Raw genomic sequence first — 25,593 nt, forward strand, 5'->3', positions numbered from 1 at the left:
GCCGTTGCTTCTGCACTCATTCATTAGCTGGATTCAGGGCTTGAGGGACTTCCCTAGCCCCCACCCCACCCCTGACCACTCTCCTGGGCGAGGGGATTTGGTACCTTGGTCAGAGGAGTCTTCGGTCCATCACCTTGCTGATCGGTGCCGTGCCAGCCTCTGTGCTCCGTGGCCAGAGGAACTGGTGCTCAGCCTTCACGGGCACCATGCGATAGAGCAGCTGGCTGTGACCCGGGAGCGAAGGCCGGATGTGGGCACCACCTGGAAGGCTGGGTCTCCCTGGAGGCACTGGGTAGTCAGCTCTTGCCCCACTCCACCTGCCTCCTCCATTCCCTGCAGTCAATTGACCCTGGACAGCAGTTCACGTGGGAGAATTCAAACCTGGAGGTGAACAAGCCCAAGAACCGCTACGCCAACGTCATTGCCTACGACCACTCTCGAGTCATCCTCACCTCCACTGATGGTGAGCCAAGGGTGGGGCCCCGTCCCATCCCCTTGATCTCCTCCTCGCTGGGTGACACTTCATCCTCCAGAAGAGGCCCACGGGTCCCAGGGTGCGCCGAGGAGGTATGGACTGGGTTGGAGGCCCCAGGATAAGCTCTCCCACGTCGCTTCCCGTTCATAGGTGTCCCGGGGAGCGACTACGTCAACGCCAACTACATCGATGGTTACCGCAAGCAGAACGCCTACATTGCCACGCAGGGCCCGCTGCCTGAGACCATGGGCGATTTCTGGAGGATGGTGTGGGAGCAGCGCACAGCCACTGTGGTCATGATGACACGGCTGGAGGAAAAGTCCCGGGTGAGGCTGTGCAGAGTCCTGCCCAGGGTGGGGGAGGGGGGTGGCAGTGGATACTCAGCCACCAGGTGACTTCAAACACCTTTTCCCATCCCTGTGGGAAGAAGCTCCTCAAGGGACTTGCCAAATGCTATTGTTTTCCTGGGATGTCATCGTGTCCCAGCTGCTGGACGTTCCTGGGATGTGGCACGTTCCCCATATACTAGTGGGTTCCCAGCATGTTAATATGTTGCCCCAGATGCTGTCATTTCCCAAGAATGTTAACATGTTCCCCAGTTGCTGGCATGTTTCTGGGATGTTCACGTGTTCCCCAGATGCTGGAGTGTAGCTGGGGCATTAACATGTCTCCTAAGTTAATTAGTGGAAAGAGCTGCTGTTATCTGCTTATGCACAGCAAAGCGTTGACTGGAACGTAAAATTTACAGAGCTTGAAAATGGTGCATAAACGTTATGGGTAAATTTGGCAGAAAACGTGCCTGGTGAAATCTGGTCATGAATAAACAATTTTCAATTACGTCTCTCGTTCCCCTGGTGAGGGCAGGGGTGGAGGCGTATCGTGAGACCATGATAGGGTTTGGTGAGGGGTGGCATAATGGATCTGAGAGCTCGGGGCTAAGGGCTAGACCTTCCACCCTGCTTCTGCCCGCCTGAGCCTTTGGGTACCTCCAAACACCCTTGCACCCTGCCCTGCTGTCCCTCTGCAGGTGAAATGCGATCAGTACTGGCCAGCCCGTGGCACCGAGACCTACGGCCTCATCCAGGTGACCCTGCTGGACACAGTGGAGCTGGCCACCTACACTGTGCGCACCTTTGCGCTCCACAAGGTATGGTCCTGCCCCGGTGCTTGTCCCCCCGGCCGGGACCTATGAGGGCAATGGTGTGAACATGGTGTGCTGGTGGGGAAGGGGGCGAGTGGGAGCCCGGTGTTGGAGGTGTGAGCGCACCATGACAGCCGGTGCCATGGGCGTCATGGATGGAAGCAGCACCTGAGCTCCTTCAGACTGCCCCGTGTGGCTTCTGAGTCCCGTTGGAAAGCCGGGGTCTGGCCTCAGCATTGGGGCGTCCTGCCCTGAGTCTGTAGAGGGCACACTCCCTGGTCACACCGTCTCTCCCCGCTCTCCTCCCCAGAGTGGCTCCAGTGAGAAGCGGGAGCTGCGTCAGTTCCAGTTCATGGCCTGGCCAGACCACGGAGTTCCCGAGTACCCGACCCCCATCCTGGCCTTCCTGCGGCGGGTCAAGGCCTGCAACCCGCTGGACGCCGGGCCCATGGTGGTGCATTGCAGGTGAGGGAGTGCCACGCCACCGAGGGGTGGGGTGGAGGCGGGGTGGACCCCTGCCCAGGCTGAGTCTGTGTCCTGCAGTGCGGGCGTGGGCCGCACGGGCTGCTTCATCGTCATCGACGCCATGCTGGAGCGGATGAAGCACGAGAAGACGGTGGACATCTACGGCCACGTGACGTGCATGCGGTCGCAGCGCAACTACATGGTGCAGACCGAGGACCAGTACGTGTTCATCCACGAGGCACTGCTGGAGGCCGCCACGTGTGGACACACGGAGGTGCCCGCTCGCAACCTCTATGCACACATCCAGAAGCTGGGCCAAGTGCCTCCTGGGGAAAGTGTGACTGCCATGGAGCTGGAGTTCAAGGTGGGCTCAGGGCTGGGCCTGCCTGGCTTCAGAGCCTGGACTGGGTCCCGGGGACAATCCCCCAGGAAGCCAGGCCTGACCAGCCCCTCCCTCTCGCTAGTTGCTGGCCAGTTCCAAGGCCCACACATCCCGCTTCATCAGCGCCAACCTGCCCTGCAACAAGTTCAAGAACCGCCTGGTGAACATCATGCCCTACGAACTGACCCGTGTGTGTCTGCAGCCCATCCGTGGTGTGGAGGGCTCCGACTACATCAATGCCAGCTTCCTGGATGGCTATAGGTCAGCACACTTGTGACTGCCCACCACGCCCATGGGTAGCCAGGCCTGTTCCTGGCCGGCTGGGGGCACAACAGAGTAGGGCCAGCCTGGAAGACCAGGGTGGGCTTCCTGGAGGAGGGGCGATCTGAGCCGGGACCCCAAGGGACTAGGCAGCCATGGGGAGACTTGGGGGGCAGCAGCACCTCCAGCATGTCCAGTCTTATGTCCACCCCAGACAACAGAAGGCCTACATAGCCACACAGGGGCCTCTGGCGGAGAGCACCGAGGACTTCTGGCGCATGCTGTGGGAGCACAACTCCACCATCATCGTCATGCTGACCAGGCTTCGGGAGATGGGCAGGGTGAGCACACCAGCCACCCCTTCTCTATCGTGTCCTTCCTCTCCCGGCCCTGTCAGCATAGCCTCAGACCCCGTTATCACCACCTGTGGCATCCTGCCCCCGAATCGTCTGAAACCCGGAGCTCCCCTCCCCACTTTTTCCCCCCCTGACCATGGGGCCGGGCCCTCTGTCCACAGGAGAAGTGCCACCAGTACTGGCCCGCAGAGCGCTCTGCTCGCTACCAGTACTTTGTCGTTGACCCGATGGCTGAGTACAACATGCCCCAGTATATCCTGCGTGAATTCAAGGTCACAGATGCCAGGGTGAGTGGACAGGGGAGTGTGTGTATTTGTACAAAAGCATGTCTGTAATGCTGCCGGAGGCCCTGCAGTGGGGCCGCCTGTGTGGTGCCCCAGCTCCAGCTGCAGGAATCGAAGGTGAGCTGTGGGCCTGCAAGCCCGTTTCCCAGGGTGGCCTCGTTGTAACGCGACCTCAGGGTGCTTACCTGTGCTACCGCACTGTCCGCCTGCCCTGGGGGGCTGCCGCCTGAAGCTCCAGCCCTGACCCCGGCCTCTGCCACCTCTCCCAGGATGGGCAGTCAAGGACGATCCGGCAGTTCCAGTTCACAGACTGGCCAGAGCAGGGCGTGCCCAAGACGGGCGAGGGCTTCATCGACTTCATCGGGCAGGTGCACAAGACCAAGGAGCAGTTCGGGCAGGACGGGCCCATCACGGTGCACTGCAGGTGGGCCGACCCCATGGAGGTCTGGGCGTGTGGGAGCTTGGGGGTTCAGGGGCAGGAGCCCTGACCCAGCACTGTCCCTGGGCAGTGCCGGTGTCGGCCGCACCGGGGTGTTCATCACGCTGAGCATCGTCCTGGAGCGGATGCGCTACGAGGGCGTGGTCGACATGTTCCAGACCGTGAAGACCCTGCGCACACAGCGCCCGGCCATGGTGCAGACGGAGGTATGCAGGCCACTGGCCATGCCAAAGCCAGCTCCTCACAGACACATGCTGGGGAAGGCTGAGCCGGACGGGTTCCCCGCTCGGCAGCCGTGCACTGGACACCGGTGCTGTGCCTGGCTCCCAGCTGGGGTTGCACGTGTCGGTCCTTACGGGGTACACGATCTAGGGGCAGAGCGGGGGTGGCAGGGGGAAGCCTGGGCAGATGTCTGGATCTAGCCCCTGCTGCTGGCCAGCAGAGGCAGAGGCTAAGTCCATGACCCACTGGCTGCAGTGTGAGTGCCCTTGGCTGTGTGTCGGGGTATCCGCCATTGCTGTCTGCGCTGACCGGACCCCTGTCCCGGCAGGACCAGTACCAGCTGTGCTACCGCGCGGCCCTGGAGTACCTCGGCAGCTTTGACCACTATGCAACGTAACCACCGCCCCTCTCTCCTCCGCTGCCCCCACCTGGGGGCTCCGGAGGGGACCCAGCTCCTCTGAGCCATACCGACCATCATCCAGCCCTCCTGCACGGGTGCTGCTGCTGGCAGAGCACAGCCCAGTGGGATCACAGCGTTTCAGGAACATTGCCACACCGAACGGAGAGCCCAGAACTGCTCTGGGTGAGGGGGTGGGCCAGCAGGCAGGCAGGCCGGCAGGCGTGCACTGAGGCCACATCTCTGTCCGCCAGGCCCGCCTCGGAGCCCCTGCGAGCTCTCTGTTCCGCTGCCGCGTTTCTCATGCTTCTTCTCGTGGGGGGGATGGGAGCAAAGCCTCCTTTTTTATACATTAAGTGGGGTAGACAGGGATTCTAGCCTCTTCCCTCTGACTTTTCCTTTTGCAAATTCTTAACTGCAGAATGGGGTTGCGGTGTAGCTTGTGTTCTCTTTTGAATTCGCTCTGGACCCTTTCTTGGTACGACTTTCACTGCTGAAGGACGGAGTGTGCCTTCCTCGTGTGTGTGGAGCTGGGGCCGCCAGCCTGCGCAGGGGCATCGCTGATCTAGCTGCTCTTCCAGCCCTTCAGACAACATCCTGTTTTAGCCAAATGCAGGGAAACACAGTTTTTTTTGGTTTAATTTCTGTTTTGTTTTTCCGTAAGAGCCTTATTTTGGGCCCCACAGACAGTGGTGGGCAGGGCAGAGATAGGAAGTACTCATCCCCAGTCGTCTATTCCAGTGTGTGTTTAACATTCACAGCCCAGAACCACAGACGTGTCTGGGGGAGCCTGGAAAGGCATTCCTCATCACCATCGTTTGCAAAGTTTAAAGATAAAGCAAAGACAAAAAACAAACAGACAAAAAAATCCAAAAAAAAAAACAAAAACAAAAAACACAAGAAAAAAAGAGAGTCATCCCCTGGCCTCTGCTTCAAACCCCTGAGAGGGGAGGTGACTCCGTGCGCCTGGTGTTCCCTCTGGGTCCGCAGAGCCTTGCTTTTTGTCCCCAGCATTGTGGGATGGCACAGTGTTGGTAGGCTGTGGGTCTGGCCGTGTGGCCAAGGCGATGGGCACCAGTCAGGGTGTGTGCCACGCCCCACACACCTCAGGGCCAAGCAGGGGTGCAGCTGGCCCTTCAGGTCCATGCCAGTGGGCCTGGTAGCACATATCTGTCCTCGGAACAGGGGCCAGATGACTCCCCTCCCTGGTTTGCAGCTGTTTTCAAAGCCCCTGAGAATCGCTCTTTTCACTCCTTCAAGATGCCCTCCTAAACCAATGTGGCAAGACTACTGGACTTCTCTCAGTGGTACTATACTCAATCCTTATTATCTCGGCTTGCTGAGGGGCAGGGAGCGGCCTCTTCCTCTGGGCAGCACTATCTAGGTAGGTAAGTGGGGGCGGGAAGGGTGCATAGCTGTTTTAGCCGAGGGACTCGAGGCAGACGTCCCCAGATCTAGCTAGGCGGTCAAGATCAACAATCCAGGGTTGGTAATGTTGAATGAGACATTCATTTTTACCTTGTGGATGCTAGTGCTGTAGAGTTCACTGTTGTACACAGTCTGTTTTCTATTTGTTAAGAAAACTACAGCATCATTGCATAATTCTTGATGGTAATAAATTTGAATAATCAGATTTCTTACAAACCGGGCCTCTGTCTCGGCTCTTTCTGGAACCAGAGTCTGGGCTCTCTATGTCAGTCCCTAGGGGTAGGTTCTGCCGATTTCCTGCTCCTCAGGAGACAGCGAGGCTGTCCTGAGGACCTGTGAGAAGACGGGCTCCTGGCCTGGTGCCCACTTTCTGATGGGAGCCTGAAGACTGAGCCACAGTGCGTGGAAGGCGCACCCGCCATGGGCCGCGACTCCCCGGGCCAGAAGCACACCCCCTGCCTCTCCTCACCCCTACCATGTTCTGGGTCGCCACGTTGTGGGTACCGGGACTCCCCAGGCCACACTCATCCCCTTTCGTACCTCCTCCCTCTCTTCCTCCCCTGCCATAAGGAGAAGGATGGCACTGTGGCAGTGGGGCCAAGAAGGTATGGAAATTGGTTAGTGAGGACTCTGGTAATTCTTGCAATGTGGGTACTAGACACAGTGTGGCCTTCTGGCCCCTGGACACACAGCAACATCTGCAGTGGTCTCTCCACTGGTGATCAGATAAGTCCTACCAGGTTGTCAAACCATATGGAACTTCTGGGGACAGAAGACAAGCAAAACCCAGAACAAGTGAGGAAGAGAAATACATGTAGTCAGCAGTGACCAGACTATAGAGAGTGCCACGATGAACCCAACACAGCGGTGCTGTGGGTGCCCTGAGGCAGCACCTCACCCTGCAGCAGGATCAGGGAAGGCTTCCTGGAGGAGGTGACATAAGCTGGCTTCTCAGTGTTTCAAAGGGTGAGTAGGGGTTACTTTCAAAAGATGGGAACAGCATTTCCGATGGAGAGAACAACTTGTACAAGGGCTTGGAAGCATGAAACAGACCAACAAATACGAGAAACTACAAGGAACGCACATGATCCGGGTAGGGAGACATAAGGCCAGAGGTAGGCTGGAGGCAGCTGACGGGTTTGAGGTGATTGAGAATGGGAAGCAGGTGTCCCTGCTGGGTGACATGCCTCTGTACTGCGCTATGCCACCTCTTTCGAGGCCCTCACTGCACTCTAGTGTTGCCAGCTGTCTCCCTGGGGGCTCTGAGTGACCAAGGCCTGGGATCGGGGCTCTTCTTGGTTTCCCCAGCTCCTAGCTCACTGCCGGGCGTATTTCTATTTGTTCAGAAAAACAACACCATCATTGCATTATTCTTGATGATATTAAATTTGAATAAATATTTCCTCTTGAAAAAATGAGCCATTAAACATTTGCAAGTGAGGGTAGCTATCAGATTATCACTTGAGGGGCGACAGCATACAAACTGCATGCTGTCCACATGCAGACCACAGGGCAGGTAAGCACCAGTGCTGGGACCCACACGCACCTGGTTATGTCTGCTCCAGAGTCCCTGCCCTTTCCGCCGGCTGGTGTCTGCCCCCCTCCCCTTGGCTGTCACCCCCGCCTCCTCCCAACCCACGCCTCCAAGGCTCCCCATCCACCGGTCCCCAATCAGGCATCCCTTCCTCCCTCACCCCCACATCCAACTAATCACCAAACCCTGCCCATTTGGCCTCTTCTGCACCTGTTCCGTCCTCTGCATTCCCAGGACCACCCTCTCCTGCAGCCATGCCTGCTCCCTGGTCTGCCTGCCCCCAGCCCTGCCCCAGCCAACCCATCCTCAGCCCTGCAACCAGAGTGCTTCTGTTGGCAGACGTGACCACGGCACTGTCCTGAGGAGACCCTGCCAGGGCCTCAAGAGTCGGCCCAGACTCCACAGGTTTCCGAGGCTGCAGGACCCAGCCTCTGAAGCCTTACCATCCCTCCTCGCCCTTGGCCCCCGCCTTTCCAGTCATGACCTGGTCTACTCATTTCATGCTTGCCTCCGCATTCTCTCAGCTCCAGAGCGTCCCATGAGCTATTCTCCTGGAACATCTCCCCCTCCACACCTCTCTAGCTGGCTAACCTGGTCATTGGTAGTTCTTTCAGGAGCCATCCTAAATGAGGGTAGGTGACTCTGCTGTGCAAGCAATTTGAAATACATATTTTTCATGTAATCCTCACAGCAATGTGTGGGGTGGATCCTATTATGCCCATTTTGTAGATGAGAAAAATCAGGTCTCATCCACTCATTCAACAAATACTTGAGCATTTGGGATGCGTGAGTCACATCAGTGCAAAGACTCCTGCCCTTGTAGTGTTTATACTCTAGCAGGAGGAAATGTGACGCACGCAAAAAATAATAAATGTATATATAGTTTGTTAGAAAGTGATGTGTCACGAGGTGGGGGGGAATTAGAACAGGCACATGGGGAAGGTTTTGTTACTAATCAGGGTGGTCAGAGGAAGCATCATTGAAAAGATGGAATTTGAGGAAAGACTTGAAGCTGGTGAGGGATTTTGCCTAAACATCTTCGAGATGAGCATCCAGACTGAAGGAGAAGCTGGAGTGGAGGCCCTGGGTGGGAATGTGCCCGATGGGTTGAGGCAGGTGCGCCCGTGACACTGTGAGCAGGACGTGAGATAGCAGCGGGAGATGAGGTCGGAGAGGAAATGGGGCAGCTTCTAGGCCAATGGGAGGACTTGGGCAGAAATCCAGGTATGGTGAGCAGTGGCCAGATACTGGTTCCGTCTTAGAGGCAGAACTAAGAGGATTTGCTTCTGGACTGGGTGAGAGAAAGGAGTCAAGGTTGACCCCACAGTTTCGGCCTGAGCAACTGGAAGGATGAAGTTGCCATTTATTGAGGTGTGGAAGCTGTGCGTAAGGGTTGAGTAAATTACTCCAGGCTCCCAACTGGAATTGGTGGGTCTCCCTGACTCCAGGGCTCCTTCCCCACTGCCACCTGCCTATAGCTAGAGACAGAGTCAGATGCACAGAGAAAAAAAATATTTGGAAGGAAATACACCAAGAGTTGTGAGGTTGGGTGATTTTTTTTCTTCATAATTTTCCAAATAATCTGTAAAGAATTAATATTACTCTAATTTTTAACAGAACAAAGTTTTAAAATGGTACCACCAATAATTCATTTTTGAAAACAACAAAAATCTTCCACATAGAAGTATAAAACATTAAAGTCCCCATCCTCTCCCTGCCCCCCAACTCCCTGGAGGGAGTCCCAATTTAGTCTGTATTCTTCTGCGTGTTTTCTATGAATATACAAACGTGTATATAAACTATTTTTTATACAACTATAGTCGTATTGTTCATATCTTTCTGCAAATTGCCCTTTTCATTTAAGTATACTGGGGACTTAAACATGTTAGTTTTTTAACATTTTTTAAACTGCTACATACTCTTCTGTTATAGATGTGCCATAATTTTTTAAATGGTTATCAATATAGTTTTTTTATTAAAGAAAAAGTGGCTGCACATGTCTTCTTTAATAAAAATAATTCAAACAGTCTTAAAGGATACAAAACAAAAGTTATGCTTTCCTCCCTCTTTCCCCAACTCCAGTTTCATTTCCTGGAGCTTTTTTTTTTCTTTTTTTTTTTTTAAAATATTTATTTATTTATTTATTTGGCTGCACCAGGTCTTAGTTGCAGTGTGTGGGATCTTTTTTCTTTTTAATAAATTTATTTATTGATTGATTGATTTTTTTGGGTGTGTTGGGTCTTCGTTTCTGTGCGAGGGCTTTCTCTAGTTGCAGCGAGCGGGGGCCATTCTTCACCACGGTGCACGGGCCTCTCACTATCGCGGCCTCTCTTGTTACGGAGCACAAGCTCCAGACGCGCAGGCTCAGTAGTTGTGGCTCACAGGCCCAGTTGGTCCGCGGCATGTGGGATCTTCCCAGACTAGGGCTCGAACCCGTGTCCCCTGCATTGGCAGGCAGATTCTCAACCACTGGGCCACCAGGGAAGCCCCATCGTGTGGGATCTTCAGTTGCGGCATGCGGGATCTAGTTCCCTGACCAGGGATTGAACCCTGGCTGCCTGCAGTGGGAGCGCGAAGTCTTAACGGCTGGACCACCAGGGAAGTCCCTCCTGGAGCTTCTGATTTTAGTTTTTCGGGTGTAAGCAGTACATCTTCAAACAGTTGAAGAGTTGCACCTTCAACTAAAGTTGCACCTTTAGTAGATATACCCGGTGAGTCCTCACAATAAAACCTGTGGAATTTGGTCAATTGATGTGAACTCCCACCTGTTCCTCCTGATTTTGTTACATATATTATTACTTTTAATTCTTTGGGGGCTCCCTCATTACTTTAAACAATATATTTAAACATTTATTTCCTGATTTATCACCTTAAGCAGTATCCTATTGATTACCCTCTATGAAGAACGAGAAAATTAGCTCACTTTCCTTGATTCTCTCTCCTCTCTCGTCCAACTACCATTTTTTATTTCACATTGTCAAGGCTTATAATATTTTCTGATCTGTTAGTATAATTAAGTCTTTCATCCTAAACATCGAGAACCTATAAATAGGTTCAATTTCAAATAAGTTTTTCTCTGCTTTTTTCTTTATTTCCTTCCCTTCTGGAGCACACTCCGCTACCGCAGTTCCTTACACAGCATGTTGAGCCTTTTTACTTTACTTTGGTGGAGTGCCTCTCACAAAATTTTTTCTCATAGGATTATAAACTTTCTGATTTTTGTATTCCTCACAATATCTCTTTCTTACATTCACTCTCAGTTTTAACTTTGTCTGGCAAGGGCTTCTTTATTTAAAAAAAAAAAAATTGTCCCCAGAAACTTTTTAAGCTATTGTATCTAGTTCTGTATGAATCAGTTGTTGAAGGAGGAGGGTTATATGACACTGTTGATGTTTTGCTAATGGGTTTCTTTTTTTTTTTTTTTTTTAATTATTTATTTATTTATTTATGGCTGTGTTGGATCTTTGTTTCTGTGCGAGGGCTTTCTCTAGTTGTGGCAAGCGGGGGCCACTCTTCATCGCGGTGCGCGGGCCTCTCACTGTCGTGGCCTCTCTTGTTGCGGAGCACAGGCTCCAGACGCACAGGCTCCAGACACGCAGGCTCAGTAATTGTGGCTCACGGGCCTAGTTGCTCCGTGGCATGTGGGATCTTCCCAGACCAGGGCTCGAACCCATGTCCCCTGCATTAGCAGGCAGATTCTCAACCACTGCGCCACCAGGGAAGCCCGCTAATGGGTTTCTTTATCAAGTTACCCTGATGTTTGCCTGGTCTCCCTCTTTGATTTTTTATTTGTAAATTCTGAACTTAAACCCAGTCCAGGCTTCTCTTGGGAAGAATGACCCTTGACTCAAGGATCTTGGGCTGTGGTTTTCTCAGCCCTGATTTCTCCATCAATCTGAGTTCATCTGCTTACTATATTTGGAATTTTTATGTTTGAAAATACTTTGGTGTATGGTTAATGTGAGTATCTAAACTGGTTTTTCCCCCCAAATAATTATTTGTTTAGATCACCTTTCTCCCTGTACTGATTTGTAATGCCTCCTTTTTAATCACATATGAGGTTATTATAAGTACAGAAGCTATTTCTGGGCCTCAAGTCTGTTTCATTCATCTGTCTGTCTAGTCAAAGCCAGAACTACTCATTTAACTTTTGTGGCTTTGTTTTCCTACCGGATACAGCTAGTCCCCCATCATTATATTTTTCTGTTAAAACTAATTAGTGCTAGTCCCCTGTTTTTCTTCCACTAGATATTATTTTTTTTAAATTCCATCCTCAATTTTGGTTGCAGATAAAATTGACAGCAGTGTATCTGAAGAATATGTGTTAAGGTAAAAGAAAGAAAAGCTGGTTGGAGTCTAAATGAAGCCTAAAATTTGGGATCAGAAGTAAGCTTGCTCATCCAGCCCTGCTGAGAGGGAGGAAATGCTGTCTGATGTGTGCAGCCATCCCAGTTTCTAGAACGAGGGCTGTAATGCATACAGTGCAGCCTCTTAGCATCCCCAGGGTCCACAGCCTGGCGCTTTAGACCGTGATGTTTTTCTTCAACAGTTGGCTCATCTCTCCTTGAATCCTTTACTCGAGGTTTATCTAAATACCGTGGTTTCTCTTTTTTTCTTTTATAAATTTATTAATTTTATTTATTTATTTTTTTGGCTGCGTTGGGCCTTCGTTGTTGCGCGTGGGCTTTTCTCTGGTTGTGGCAAGCGGGGACTTCTCATTGCGGTGGCTTCTCTTGTTGCGGAGCACAGGCTCTAGGTGCAGGCTTCAGTAGTTATGGCATGCAGGCTCAGTAGTTATGGCTTGCAGGCTCTAGAGCACAGGCTCAGTAGTTGTGGTGCACGGGCTTAGTTGCTCCGTGGCATATGGGATCTTCCCGGACCAGGGCTCGAGCCCATGTCCCCTGCATTGGCAGGCAGATTCTTAATCGCTGGGCCACCAGGGAAGCCCCTAAATACCGTGGTTTCTTAAGCACACCATGCTAAACCTTTGTAACAATCAAGGGTTTAAATCCAAAGCTTTCAAATCAATAAGAACAAAAGTAAACACCCTAATAGGAATACGGGCATGGACACAAATAGGCGATTTACAAAAGAAGATACACAAATTCCAGTAAAACTGGGGAAGATACTCAGTCTCTCTATTAATCAAAGTGCAAATTGAAAGAACACTGAGGTACTATTGTGCAACTATCAATTTGGCAAAAGTTATGTGTTAATATGATGTGGGGATCTGAGCACTCATATATTGCTAGTGGGGACATAATCTGGTTCTACCCTTTGGGGGGAATATTTGCAATATCTATCCAAAGCCTTATAATATACTTTACCTTTGACCCAGTGATACACATTTAAGAATGTATATAAAGGAAATGACCGTACAAATATTTTAAAAATCTCTGGGCAAAGATTCATGACAGCATTGTTTATAATACTGAAAAGTTAGAAACAACCCAAAATAGACACACACACATAAATAAAGTCTACAGCCTTGCTCAAGTGAATATGGAGACCATCAGTATCTGCATCACCTGGGAGCATTTTAGAAACTGAATCTCAGGCCCCACCCCAGACCTACTGAATCAGAATTTGTATTTTGACAGTTCCTTAAGGCATTTGTAAATTAGAGAAGCACTGGCAAGGATATACACTAAAATGTTAGCAGTGATTTTTCCCAGTGATGATTCTTTCTGTTTGGGTTTTTTGTTTGTTTGTTTTTTTGCAGCAATTCCCCACCCGCACCCCAACACACACGCCTTTCTGGACCTCAGCTGTAAAAAGGGAATCTCCACACTACTTCTTTCCATGCTAACAGGTGGGGCCAAGAAGGTCATAGACAGAAAAAGTTCTGAAAACTCCAGGACAAATGGGGGTCCTCCACCCACAGGTAGGACAGATTACTGCCCTCTCCCTTGGTGGTCCTCCAATCCGTTCTCCAAACAGCAAATCTTCCAAAGTGCAAATCTGATCCTGTCAACCCTCCTTAGAACCATTTTATTCTCATCTAAATGTAATCCAGTTTCTTATAAGGCTACAAGGTCCTGCTGGATCTGGCATCCTGTCACTCCAGAGCAATAAGGTCCAACCACGTGGTAGTGTAGTTCCCTTGGGTTCCTAGTTCTCTCTCTCTCCCATCTTTTCTTTTCACACATCATGCCCTCCCTTTGCCTGGAAACTTCTCACCCCACCACCTCACTGACTGCCCTCTAGCCCCAGGCCTCCTGAGGCCAGGATGTCACCTCTTCCAGGAAGCCTTCCCAGGCTGCCCAGGAATGGTTAGGGGCCCCAGTAGCATAGGTGCCTGGTCTATTGCTCCGCAATTGGGTTGTCAGATTCATGAAGGTTGAGGCCACATCCCCACGGCCTTTGGTCGCTGCATTGAGGCGGGACATTTTGAGGCCGGGTTTCAGTGACCTTCCTAAGGTGTCCACCAGCTCTGTCATTCTGCCCTGGCTCAGAGGTGGTTTTGACCTGGAGCAGGGCTGCTGACTGGGACTGGGTATTTTGGGGGGGTGCAGCCAGCTCCTTGGCAGGATGATGAGGAAAGGAGTTGTATCTCTCTAAGGCAGAGGACGCCCCGGGAGCGTGCCCCTCATAAACATGGGTGAGGCCCTCCCGCTTGCCCCAGGGCCTGCCCCTCGATGCTCCCTGTTTTAAACGCATTTTCTAGTTTCTCTCCCTCTGACGTGTACTTTTTTCATAAAAATGTGTCTGTGGTAGACAAACACACCAGGCTGTGGTCACACGTGCCTGGATGCCCTTCCTGGCACACCTCACCCGGGAAAGTCCTTGAGGAATCCTCTTTTGACCCCTACCTCCCCCACCCTCGGCCAGACAGCCTCACATCCAGCTGTGTTGTTGGTCCAGTAACCATAGCACTGTGCGGAAATTATTACTCTTGCTTCTTCAGCTGTTCACATACTAAGATAGAAAAAAAAATACCAAAGATATTATGTAGGCTGTGGTGCAGAAATGAAATGCAAATTGACATTATAATTATTGTTTGATTCATCTATCTCCTCCACTGGCAAGGACCCTGTCTCACTTGCCTCCCAGCCCAAAGTAGGGACTCAATGAAGGTTTGCTAAAAGGATAAAAGAGGAGGTGTTTGACCTGGCCCTGAGGCAGGAAGTAAATCTGATGGTTGGGTGGGATTATGGCTGGGCTGCCAGAATACTCATCCTTAGAATCTCTACTCCCAGCTCCTCCGAGGCCCTTCCTTTCAGTCTTACCCTGAGTACACACCCTGAGTCAGCTCCTAGAGGGACTTCCCACACCCCCAACCTCCTTAACTAGGAAGGGGTCTGCATCCACCGCAGCAAACTCCACTCTCTCTCTAATGAACTCCTTTTCGCCCCATGCCCCACACCAACGGTAAGAATGGCTCATATGGAGATTTCCCAAGGAATAATACTTTTTTTTGAATTTTTGAATTTTATTTTATTTATTTTTTACACAGCAGGCTCTTATTAGTTATCTATTTTCTACATATTTGTGTATATATGTCAATCCCAATCTCCCAATTCATCACACCACCACCACTCCCCTTGGTGTCCATATGTTTGTTCTCTACATCTGTGTCTCTATTTCTGCCCTGCATACTGGTTCATCTGTACCATTTTTCTAGGTTCCACATACATGCGTTAATATACGATATTTGTTTTTCTCTTTCTGACTTACTTCACTCTGTATGACAGTCTCTAGCTCCATCCACATCTCCACAGATGACCCAATTTTGTTCCTTTTTATGACTGACTAATATTCCATTGTATATATGTACCACATCTTCTTTATCCATTCATCTGTCAGTGGGCATTTAGGTTGCTTCCATGTCCTGGCTATTGTAAATAGTGCTGCAATGAACATTGGGGTGTATGTGTCTTTTTGAATTATGGTTTTCTCTGGGTATATGCCCAGTAGTGGGATTGCTGGGTCATATGGTAATTCTGTTTTTAGTTTTTTAAAGAACCTCCATACTGCTCTCCATAGTGGCTATATCAATTTACATTCCCACCAACAGTGTCAGAGGGTTCCCTTTTCTCCACACCCTCTCCAGCATTTGTTTGTAGATTTTCTGATGATGCCCATTCTAACTGGTGTGAGGTGATACCTCATTGTAGTTTTGATTTTCATTTCTCTAATAATTAGTGATATTGAGCAGCTTTTCATGTGCTTCTTGGCCATCTGTATGTCTTCTTTGAAGAAATGTCTATTTAGGTCTTCTGCCCATTTTTTGATTGGGTTGTTTGTTTTTTTAATATTGAGCTGCATGAGCTGTTTATATATTTTGGAGATTAATCCTTTGTCTGTTGATTCATTTGCAAATATATTCTCCCATTCTGAAGGTTGTCTTTTCATCTAGTTTGTAGTTTCCTTTGCTTTGCAAAAGCTTTAAGTTTCATTAGGTCCCATTTGTTTATTTTTGTTTTTATCTCCATTACTCTAGGAGGTGGATCAAAAAAAATCTTGCTGTGATTTATGTCAAAGAGTAAGAACAATATTTTTTAAAGAAAGAAATAAATGAGGATCAACCAGGACCTGGACTGGACTTTGACCTGTGAGGGGGTTTTTGGCCCCAGAAGTAGGCTCCTCAGTTTCCCCCCCAAAGACCTTGTGTCCCAGGCCTCTTTCCAGGGATGGTCCTTTCCAGCCTCCTCTCTGGCACATTTTCAGGGCAGTCTCTGCAGTTACTCCAGTCTGAGCTCCTACGTGGTCCTAAAGATTTAAATCCAACAAACACATGGTATACACCTATGATGGGCTATAATAATACCTGCTAGCATCACTAACCACTTAAATGTGCCAAGCACTTTACCTGCATTGTTGAAATTTATTTCCCCCAACAGCCCTGTATAGTAGCTCGTATCAGTATCTCCTTTAGCAGCTGAAGACAAAGATTCAGAGAGGTCAAGCAACTCACCCTAAGTCACACAGCTACAAGGGAAGCAGAACCTAGATTTGAACCTGGATCTGTGTGACTCCAGAGCCTGAATGCTTAACTAGTATACAAAGTGCAATCCGGGTGGCTTCATTTATCTGTTCTTTCCGCAAATAATATTCCTGGAATATTCAATGAGTACTTACTATGAACCAGACATTGTGCAAAGTGGTGAGATTTGATGGTGAAAAAACAAAGTCCTTTTCCTTAGCGGCTTGGTCTGGTGGGAAACAGACATCAGTCACAAAAATCTTACACACATACATAATGACAGACTCTTCTAAATGCTCTACAGGAAAAGTGCCTAAAGCAAGGAGAACAGCATAGAGCTGGAGTGGGAGTCAGAGAGGCTTCTGCGAGGAAGTGGTCTTTAGTAAAGGCCCTGAGGCAGAGGGGGGCACAGCTCTTTTAAGGAGGGTTTTAGAAAAACAGAACAAAGGCCAGCGAGGCTGGAGCCCAGAGAGCAAGGGGCAGTGGGGCAGGATGGGGTGGAGAGCGGGCAGGGGCCAAATCACTCAGAGCTGGTAGGTCAGGGCAAGGGGCTTGGAGTTCATGGTGAAGGCACAGACATCTTTTCAACGGTTCTCAGTAGAGCACTGAATTCAGATTCGCTCTTTAGAAAGATCACCCTCGCTGCTCTTTGGAGAACAGGTTGGAAGGGGCAGTGGTTGCAGGGGTTCAGAAGAAAGGTGATGTGGCTTGAAGTGGGATGGTAGTGCCAGGAGTGGTAAGAAGAGTAGGTTCAGGATAGAGTTTTGAAAGTAAGGTCAATAGGACTGGATGTGGGCTCCAAGAGTGAAGAATCAGCACAGACTCTGGACACCTGGATGAAGACTGGTGCCTTTACTGAAACGGGGAACACCAAGGGAGGAGTGGCTTTAGAGGAGAACCAAGAGTTTGCTTTTGCTGAGTTTGAGGTGCCTGTAACTTAGAGGGATAGAACTGTCCTCATCTTTGTATCCCCAGAGTCGGCACAAAATAAGCACCCAGAGGTGCTTATTTAAAAAGTCTTTAAAAAAAAGAATGCACAATGGGTAGAATTTGAGTCAAGTCTTGAAAAATGGATGGGGTTTGGCTTTGAAAGGAAAATATTTTGGTGCTTGTTTGTTTCAAAACAAAGCAAAACAAAACAAAAACCAAATAGAAAGTTGGTGGAAGCAAAGGAGAAGGGAGTGATTGTGATGTAGAAGTGGTCCGCGGGGCGCCTCTTGTTGCAGCTCTCCAAGGCTTTTGTGCCTCTGCCTGGAACACTGAGCCATCCTCTGCATGGCCGGAGAATAAATCAGAGCCAGAAAGGAAAATTGTGTTTTTGTTAAATGTAGAAATCCAGGGTGTATTTGTGGGTACGTGTGTGTCTGCCTTGGAGCATTTTTATATTTGTATTTTTATATTTCATAGGCTAGAAAGCCCTGGTCTTTCCAACTGACTTTGTCTGCAAGGCTGAATTGAGGCTGGATTCTCTTCCTATGTACGTGGACTGACCTAGCTGCAGAAGCTCCCGCGCACCCACACCCCAGTGATTCAGGTTGAGCAGGTCAGGCTGTGTCAATCTGTTTCCAGTGCTTACAGATCATGGCTTCTTTCCTGGGCAACTAGTGTCAGGCCCTTTGTGCAGAGCCTCCCAAAGCTCTGGAGAAAAAAGTTTACATTCAGCAGCTAGTGTCCAGAGGCAAGGGTTGGAATGTGACTGACCCAGAGGTGAACACCAAAGGCATCATTAACATACAAACATAGTCCTTCCTGTTCGTTTACTCATTCAGTTCATCATTCATTTATTTATTCGACAAATATTCTCAGGCTCAGTGTTTGTTTCAGGTTTCTTAACCTCCCTGCCTCCCAGTTTCCTCAGCTATAAGGTGCTGAGGATCTTGGTGAACAAAACACAGATCCCTGCCCCCATAGAGGCAGATATTCTAATGGGGAGAATTAAATAATAGAAAAATAAATAGAGCAAATAAATTAAGCATGTAGTGGTGGTCCCGACAAGCTTCACTGAGGAGGTGACATATCAGCAAGGCCCTGAAGCCGGTGAGGGAACAATCCATTCAGACTTAGGGGAGTAGGAAACTGGAGCAGAGAGCTGGGGGAGGAGTTATACAAGGATGGGGGTGGGGGAAGAATGTAGGCCATTATGAGGACTTGGCTTCTCTCCAGAATGAGATGCGAAGTCATTTGATGGTTTTAAGAGGAGGAGTAACATGATCTGGCATCTAGTATTAAAGAATCACTCTGCCTGCTGAGTGTTGAGCAGACAGACTGCAGGGGGCCCAGTAGAAGCAGGAATTATCCTGGTCAGGCTATAGCTGATGGTGGCTTGGATCAGGTGGTGACAATGGAGGCAGAGGGAAGTGCTGGGTTCTGGATAAATTTTGGAGGCAGGACAGAACTATATGTTAATGTCAATGCACCAAAAGCACAATTCATAAAAGAAAAAAATTGATAAATTAGACTTCATCAAAATGAAAAACTCTTGTGCTTCCAAAGACACTATTAAAATGAAAAGACAAGCCACAGAATGAAAGGAAACACTTACAAAGCCTATATCTGATAAAGGACTTGTATCTAGAATATATAAAGAATTCTTACAACTCAATATTAAGACAAACAACCCAATTAAAAAATGAACAAAATATTTGAATAGACATTTCACCAAAGAAGATATGTGAATGGCTAATAAGCATATAAAAAGACACTCAACATTGTTTGTCATCAGGGAAATGCAAATTAAAATCCCAATGAGATACCACTTCACACCCACTAGAATGGCTATAATCAGAAAGACAGTAACAAATGTTGGCAAGGATGTGGAGAAAGGGATGATGGGAATGTGAAATGGTATGGCCACTTTGGAAAACAGTTTCGCAGTTTCTTAAAAAGATAACCAGGAATTTACCATACGACACAGAAATTCCACTCCTAATTATCTATCCAAGAGAAATGAAAAGATACATTCACGTGAAAGCTCACACATAAATGTTGACAGAATCCCTATTCATAGTTGCCAAAAGGTGGGAAACAACCCAATGTCAATCAGTACTACAAAAGGATACTATTCAGTATTAAAAAGGAATGAAATACTGATACATGCTATAGCATGGATGAATCTTAAAAACATTATGCTAAGTGAAAAAAGCCACACACAAAAGACCATCTACTGTATGGTTCTATTTATATGAAATGTCTGGAAAAGGCCGATCTATATGGACACGAAGTAGATGAATGGTTGCCTGGGGCTGGGAATGGGGATAGAGAGTGACTGTAACTGGACACGAGGGACCTTATTGAGGTGATAGATTTCACTTAGGTGATGGAAATGTTCAAAACTGGATAGGTTGATGGCTGCATGACTTGGTAAATTTATTAAAAATCCTTAAATTATACCCTTGAAGTAGACAGATTTTATGGTATATAAATTATACCCCTATAAAAAGTTTTTATAAAAAGAAAAATGTTAATGACAATGTAAACAATTTTTGTGTATATAAAGCATTTAGCATAATGTTTGGAACATAGTAGGTGCTCAATAAATGTAGTTAACTTTTTAAGCTAATGTTATTGCCACTATTGTTACTGATGTAATGATTACTATGTGCTGGGCACTGTGCTGGGTGCCAGAAGAAATGAAGCTCCAGGGAAGAACCCTTGAGCTAGAAGCGTGCCATGAACTTTATGCCACAATGACAGTTTAATGTCCAAATCCTACCACCGTTGCTAGCAAGTCACTTTAAAAGTTGTTCTCCCCTCTTTTTTTCCTTTGCAGCAAGCACAACTTTTGTGATTTTATTTATTTGTGTGAACACTTATTTCATGTCTGTCTCCATCATTAGATTGTAAACACCATGAAAGCAGGGATACTTCTGTTCCACTCATTACTGGTAGGTGGACAGATTCTGGGAGACTTTTTGCTGGGTCTGATAGGAGTAACAGGTGCTGCTGATACTGTCCCTTTCCTCCATATCCCCATGAATGTGGGCAGGATGTCTGGAGCTTCAGCACTCACCTTATGATCATGAGGTGCACACATGAGGGTGAAAGCCAGGTTGTGAAGTATGATGGAGAAAGGTGGAAGGAGCCTGTATCTTTGGTGACTTTGTGGAGCACTGAGACAATGCCAATAAATGCCCCCTTCAGACTTATTACATTTGAGAAAAATAACTTTGTATTTGTTTAAGCCACTGTTGCTAGGGTTTTCTATTTCTGGCAATGGAACACATTCCTAAATGATACGACCAATAAGACCGAAGTGATCCTCTTGAGAGATTTTTGTCTCATGGAGGAAGATGGGCATGTAAACAAATCCAGGCATTTGTAAAGCACTTGTTTTGTGGAACTCTGTATGGGTGAAGTGATGGACTGTATCAAGGACTCCCTAGTTGCATACTGGTTTCTGGCTTGCTTTTTGTTTTTTTGGGTTTTTTTTTGGTTTAGGTGATCCAGTGGATGGCTGCCCCACTGAGATAGGAGACCTAGTAGGTGGAGCTCATTTGTGGAGTGAATAGATTAGTTATTTATTGGGCATGTGGGTTTTAGGTACCTCTAGGACACCCAGGCGGTGGGGGGTGTGTGTGTGTGTGTGTGTCCAGAGATAGGACGATGTATGGATCTGAACTCAGGGGAGAAGACTTTACTGGAGCACAGAATGGGTATCATCAGTGTGCACATATGAGTGAAGCCTGAGAGTGAAAGTGTATTGAGCTCTGGTTTCAGGCTTTATGCTAAGTGCTTTGTATCATTACACCATCATCATAATCCACCTTCACAGCTAACATTTACTGAGCACTTACTACCTGCCAATTTGACTTCTAAGTGCTCTGTCTGCATTATCTCATTCAGTTTTCACAACCAAGAAAGGGAAGTGATATTCCAATTTTAGCTATAACTGAGAATTAGAGAAGTTAAGTAACTTGCCCTAGGTCATACTGCTAGAGTTGTGAAACCAGAAACACCTAAACACTAGAAACCAGGACAGAGAGCCATGAAGACATCAATATTTTGTTTTCTTTTAAAAAATAATTTGCTTTTTAAAATTAATTTTGTAATTTAATTTTAAAAATTAAGGTATTATATTCATGGAATGTTATGCACAACTTATAAGTGTACAGCTCAAAGCAATGTGAACACACCAGTGTAATAACCACCATCCAGATCAAGAAACAGAACATTACTAACACCCCAGACACATTCCTTATATTACCCCCTATCATTCCCTGTTCCCACCCGAAGGTAAACCCAACTCGGACTTCTTTCACCATAGATTAGTTTTGCTTCAAATGCGAACATTTAAGGGGTGGGAAAGGAAAGATGAGCTTAAAAGGGTGACTAAGATAAACTGGTCAGAATTGTGGGAGGATGTCAAGAGAACTGGATCTAGGTTCCACCTATCATGTGCACACACCAACTGGAAGCTAGTGATACAAAGTAAGAGCGATCCTGGAAAATCCTTTTTGGCAGCAGTGGGAAATGTAACAAGATTAAATTCCTGGAGTAGTTGGTAGTGACAGCAGTGCTACCCACTGTATCCATGCCCAGGACAGTCAGTGAGGCAAGCTACAGCACCTCATGTTTGGGGGCAGCATTGAGGAGAGTGGTGGGTGATTTGGGGTGATTTTCCTTGTTATGTATACTCCAGGTTGGATTCTTCAGCCATTCTCTTAGCAATTTTCTGAGCTAAGCAATATAATCTGTTATCTAATTTATTACCTTACTAGGTCAAGAGAGAAAACCTTTATAATTGTTGTGAAAGACTATTGGTTGCCTACCCAACAGTCATTCTCTTGCCTTTTTTGAAATAGAACCATGCTTTCTTTGGGGGGCGGGGGGGGGGCAGCATGTGCCCAGCCCCAGGGTCTAAATCACAGTTGTTTTATGTCCATTCCATTCTATGTAATACCATCCTTTTTACCAACATATATTAACTCTCATCTTTACAACAATCCTGCAAGGCAGGTATTATCTTTTCCTTTTTACTCGTGGGAAAACCCAAACTTAGAGGAGCAACTGGTTTTAAACAAGATCTGACTCCATAGCTCTTTTTTTTTTTTTAATATTTATTTATTTGTTTATTTATTTGGCTGCTGCGGGTCTTAGTTGCAGCACATGGGATCTTTAGTTGCGGCATGAGAACTCTGCGGCATGTGGGATCTAGTTCCCTGACCAGGGATGGAACCGGGGCCCCCTGCACTGGGAATGCAGACTCTTAGCCACTGAACCACCAGGGAAGTCCCTCCAAAGCTCTTTACAGTGCACCACAGCACTACTCATCTGGGAGTAACTTTGTACATCTTTCATGACTCAGGTTGAGGGTATTCTACTTTTCTCTTTGACCTATCAGAGTGTCCTGTCTGCTTCCTTCCCCATCACCCTTGACAATCTGGGGGCTCCTTAGGGCGACTCACTACCTCTCAGGAACAGTTCCTAATGACTTCCAGGAACCCCCTCAACCGCCAGAAGTGTGTCTAATGACTTCCGGGATCTTCTCCCCCCCCACCCCAAGAGCTGCTTCTAATGACCCCCAAATCCCTACTCACGGAGGAACTGCTTTTTAATGACCCTAAGGACATCCCCCCTCAGGACTTGTCCTAATGACCCACAGAGCTCCTTTCCCCTTAGGAACTGCTCCTTTCAGGAAATGTCCCGGTTTGCTGGCAAGTGAGGGGGTTCCCAAGACACGGGACTTTTTGCGTTTTAAAAACCGAGACAGTACTGGGCAATCTGGGACAGGTTGGTCACCTTATCAGGAACTCCTTGACCTCGGAAGCCACCCCTAAGGGTCCCCAGCGCACTTTTACCTTAGGTAAGGGTTCTACTGACCCCGCAGAATACTGTCCCCACCCTTTCGTTAGAAACATCCTACAACGACCTCATCAGTGCCTTTACCCTGGCCACCTAGCCCATTTCTAGGCACTCAACTCTTTTAATCCAGATTACCTACGGGCGGCCAGAAGCCCGCCTGCGATTGGCCAGTTCTGCAATTCAGCAGAGATTTCTCAGTGGCCGCGGTCGCGAGTGGTACAGCGTTTCCTCCTGGCAACAGCCGTAGCCGGCGCTCATAGGCTGAGCCGATTGATGTGCCAATACTTTGGGGCGGCTGCAGAGCGCGTTCATTGGCTGTTTGAAAGCTTCTAGCAGCCCCTGGATTGGTTGACTCTGTGGAGCGCTGTGCGACTGCGCAGAGGCCTACTTTAGAGGAGGCGGAGCTTCGTCCTTCGCCGGCTGGAAAAGCAGTGGGATCGGCTAGTGGCGACAGCAGAAGTCGGGCCTTAGCCCTGCCGGGGCAGTGGGCTTTAAGTAAGAACCAGAGGGTTTTTGAATCCTTTAGGTTTGTTGCTTCTGTAGCCGTGACCGTGAGCCCTGGTGGGGGAGGGGCGGAGGGCGGCCTTCAGCGGTCAGTGATAGGCATGGTTCTCGGTCAATGGGAGCAGGCGCTTCTGAAATGGGTCCTGAGATTGGCCCTTTCCAATCTCTTATAGCCAATGGACGTCGGGAAGGGTGGGCGGGTCTACTGGGCCTTATTTTCTTCTTCCTGCGGCCCGGACTCACTCGCCTAGGCGGCGGGGCCGGGAGGGGCAAGGCGTCTACGCGGTGAGCTTCGGGGACCTTGGGAGCGGGGGGCTACCTTGGGAGCGATACCCGCGGGGGCAGCTGCGAGGGGAGAGGACGGGAGTTTGAGGTGGTTGTTAGCAACAACTCCCTTTATTGAGTTGTTAAGTACCCGGCCTAGTGCTTAGCGTTTCGCTTGCATCATCTGAGTTAATCACAGCAACCCTGCAGGGCAAGGAGGTTGGGATCCCCATTTTACAGGAGGAGAAACTGAGACTCGGGCAGCTTACACAGCCAAGGTCACACAGCTAATAAATGGCAGAGACTGGATCTGTATTCAGAGTTGTTTTAACTCTGGGGCAGTGCTCTCTTAAACCAGTAGGCTTTGTTGCTGGGTGGGGGGAGGAAGGTGTCAGGGAACGGGAACTTTCCCCAGGGAATAGATTGAGGGAAGGGAATCCTAGGGTAGAAGAAAAGGAATGAGCAATTGAGGTAAGAGCAAAGAAATTAGTTACTCAACAGTTACTGAGTGCCTGCTCTGTGCCGTGCATTGTTCTAAGTTCTAGGCTTACAAAGATGAATAAGGCCAGAGGCAGATGAAGCCCCATTAGGGGTTTTGGAGGCCCTACGTTGGGCCCTAGCACTGTGTTCACATCATTATGTGTCTTTATAAAATTTGCAAGAGTAAGATATTTTGTATTCTTTTTTTTAAAGAAAGGGTCTTCAAGACTGCATAAAACTTTAGGTTCCTCTCTACACTTGGATCTGCCCTTGCAAAGGGCTTAGACTAAGTGGAGATTATGCTGTAGGCAGCACAGAGTAATGGAAGGAGCACTAGGAACACATTACAGGACTGTAGGTAAATTTCCTGGTATGTAAAACAGGGCTTACAGTATATCTGCCATGCAAAGTTTGACGAGGTGCAGGAAAGCACCAGGGCAGGAACGCACTTTATTTTTGGTGAAATGGAAGCCGGAGAGATGCGGGTACTGGGACTTGTCTTCTCTCCTACCAAAGACAGTTCTACTCCATGCTGTCTTCCCAACCTTTTACTAGATTGTTGGTAGGTTGGACACAGTTACCTCCCTTCTGATCGCTCCAGCTCTCAAGGGGACTCTTGGAGCTGAACTGCCATGGCTTTGGGACCCAGATTGGGGGAATTGAGTAAAGAGAAGGACATACGGTTTTTGCTTCTAAACTGGCTTCTTTTAGCTGGTGTGCTTGGTTCTTATTCAGTCAAAATAGTCTATTGTGTTACCAGGCAGTGGGGATGCACCCACTTAACTGAAGGCCTCATCTAAAAACAAAGTAGTATTTATTTCACCTCCAGTCAGTTATGAAGTTTGCCCTTTATTGCCAGTTTATTGCCTGTTTAAATTTTGTCCTTTGAGTTCTGGGTACAGTGCAGTTGAACTAGTCTCTAGCTTGACTTCGTATAGCAGTGCTGAAACTGCATTTTGGTTTAGATATGAGAATAATTTCACTTCAGGGTTTTAAAAATCATAGCTCAGGCTACTAATATCAGGGTACTCTTTAACCCTTAAACTTTGTAATCTGGTAGCCAACTAACTTTTCTTGGGAATCTAGAATCCTGTTTTAAAGCTTTGCCCTAGAAGGGAGCCCATAGATTGATTTTTATTAAAAAAAAAAATCTGGTTGTAGTATATTAAGTTTAATACTTAGAAACAGTTAGCAAGGTGTGAATAAGGGAGCAGCTGAAAAGAGAAGGGTAACA

The 25,593-nt window shown here is 48.2% G+C and overlaps 2 protein-coding genes across 20 annotated transcripts in view; both read left to right on the forward strand.

Annotated features, from left to right (window-relative positions):
- Positions 1 to 6,066, forward strand: part of PTPRF (protein tyrosine phosphatase receptor type F) — an 85,752-nt gene extending 79,686 nt beyond the window's left edge. For 12 of the 13 annotated variants that reach the window (XM_036845233.1, XM_036845260.1, XM_036845273.1 and 9 more), the window contains 11 exons: positions 340 to 463; positions 626 to 801; positions 1,503 to 1,622; positions 1,927 to 2,081; positions 2,160 to 2,445; positions 2,546 to 2,724; positions 2,939 to 3,065; positions 3,242 to 3,367; positions 3,634 to 3,788; positions 3,874 to 4,009; positions 4,354 to 5,274. In XM_036845233.1, the coding sequence (XP_036701128.1) occupies positions 340 to 463; positions 626 to 801; positions 1,503 to 1,622; positions 1,927 to 2,081; positions 2,160 to 2,445; positions 2,546 to 2,724; positions 2,939 to 3,065; positions 3,242 to 3,367; positions 3,634 to 3,788; positions 3,874 to 4,009; positions 4,354 to 4,422 (1,653 nt within the window). In that variant the 3' untranslated portion in view covers positions 4,423 to 5,274. Of the gene's footprint in view, positions 1 to 339; positions 464 to 625; positions 802 to 1,502; positions 1,623 to 1,926; positions 2,082 to 2,159; positions 2,446 to 2,545; positions 2,725 to 2,938; positions 3,066 to 3,241; positions 3,368 to 3,633; positions 3,789 to 3,873; positions 4,010 to 4,353 lie in introns of all 13 variants that reach the window. The other variant, XM_036845272.1, reaches the window with a different exon arrangement.
- A 17,401-nt stretch (positions 6,067 to 23,467) lies between these two features.
- Positions 23,468 to 25,593, forward strand: part of KDM4A (lysine demethylase 4A) — a 41,901-nt gene continuing 39,775 nt past the window's right edge. For 3 of the 7 annotated variants that reach the window (XM_036859121.1, XM_036859137.1, XM_036859129.1), the window contains exon 1: positions 23,496 to 23,606. The gene's annotated coding sequence lies outside the window, so the exon portion shown is untranslated. Of the gene's footprint in view, positions 23,607 to 23,820; positions 23,901 to 25,593 lie in introns of those variants that run through there. The other 4 variants (XM_036859111.1, XM_036859112.1, XM_036859109.1 and 1 more) reach the window with 4 other exon arrangements.

This window comes from Balaenoptera musculus, chromosome 1 (assembly GCF_009873245.2).
Source record: "Balaenoptera musculus isolate JJ_BM4_2016_0621 chromosome 1, mBalMus1.pri.v3, whole genome shotgun sequence".
Lineage (NCBI taxonomy): Eukaryota > Metazoa > Chordata > Mammalia > Artiodactyla > Balaenopteridae > Balaenoptera > Balaenoptera musculus.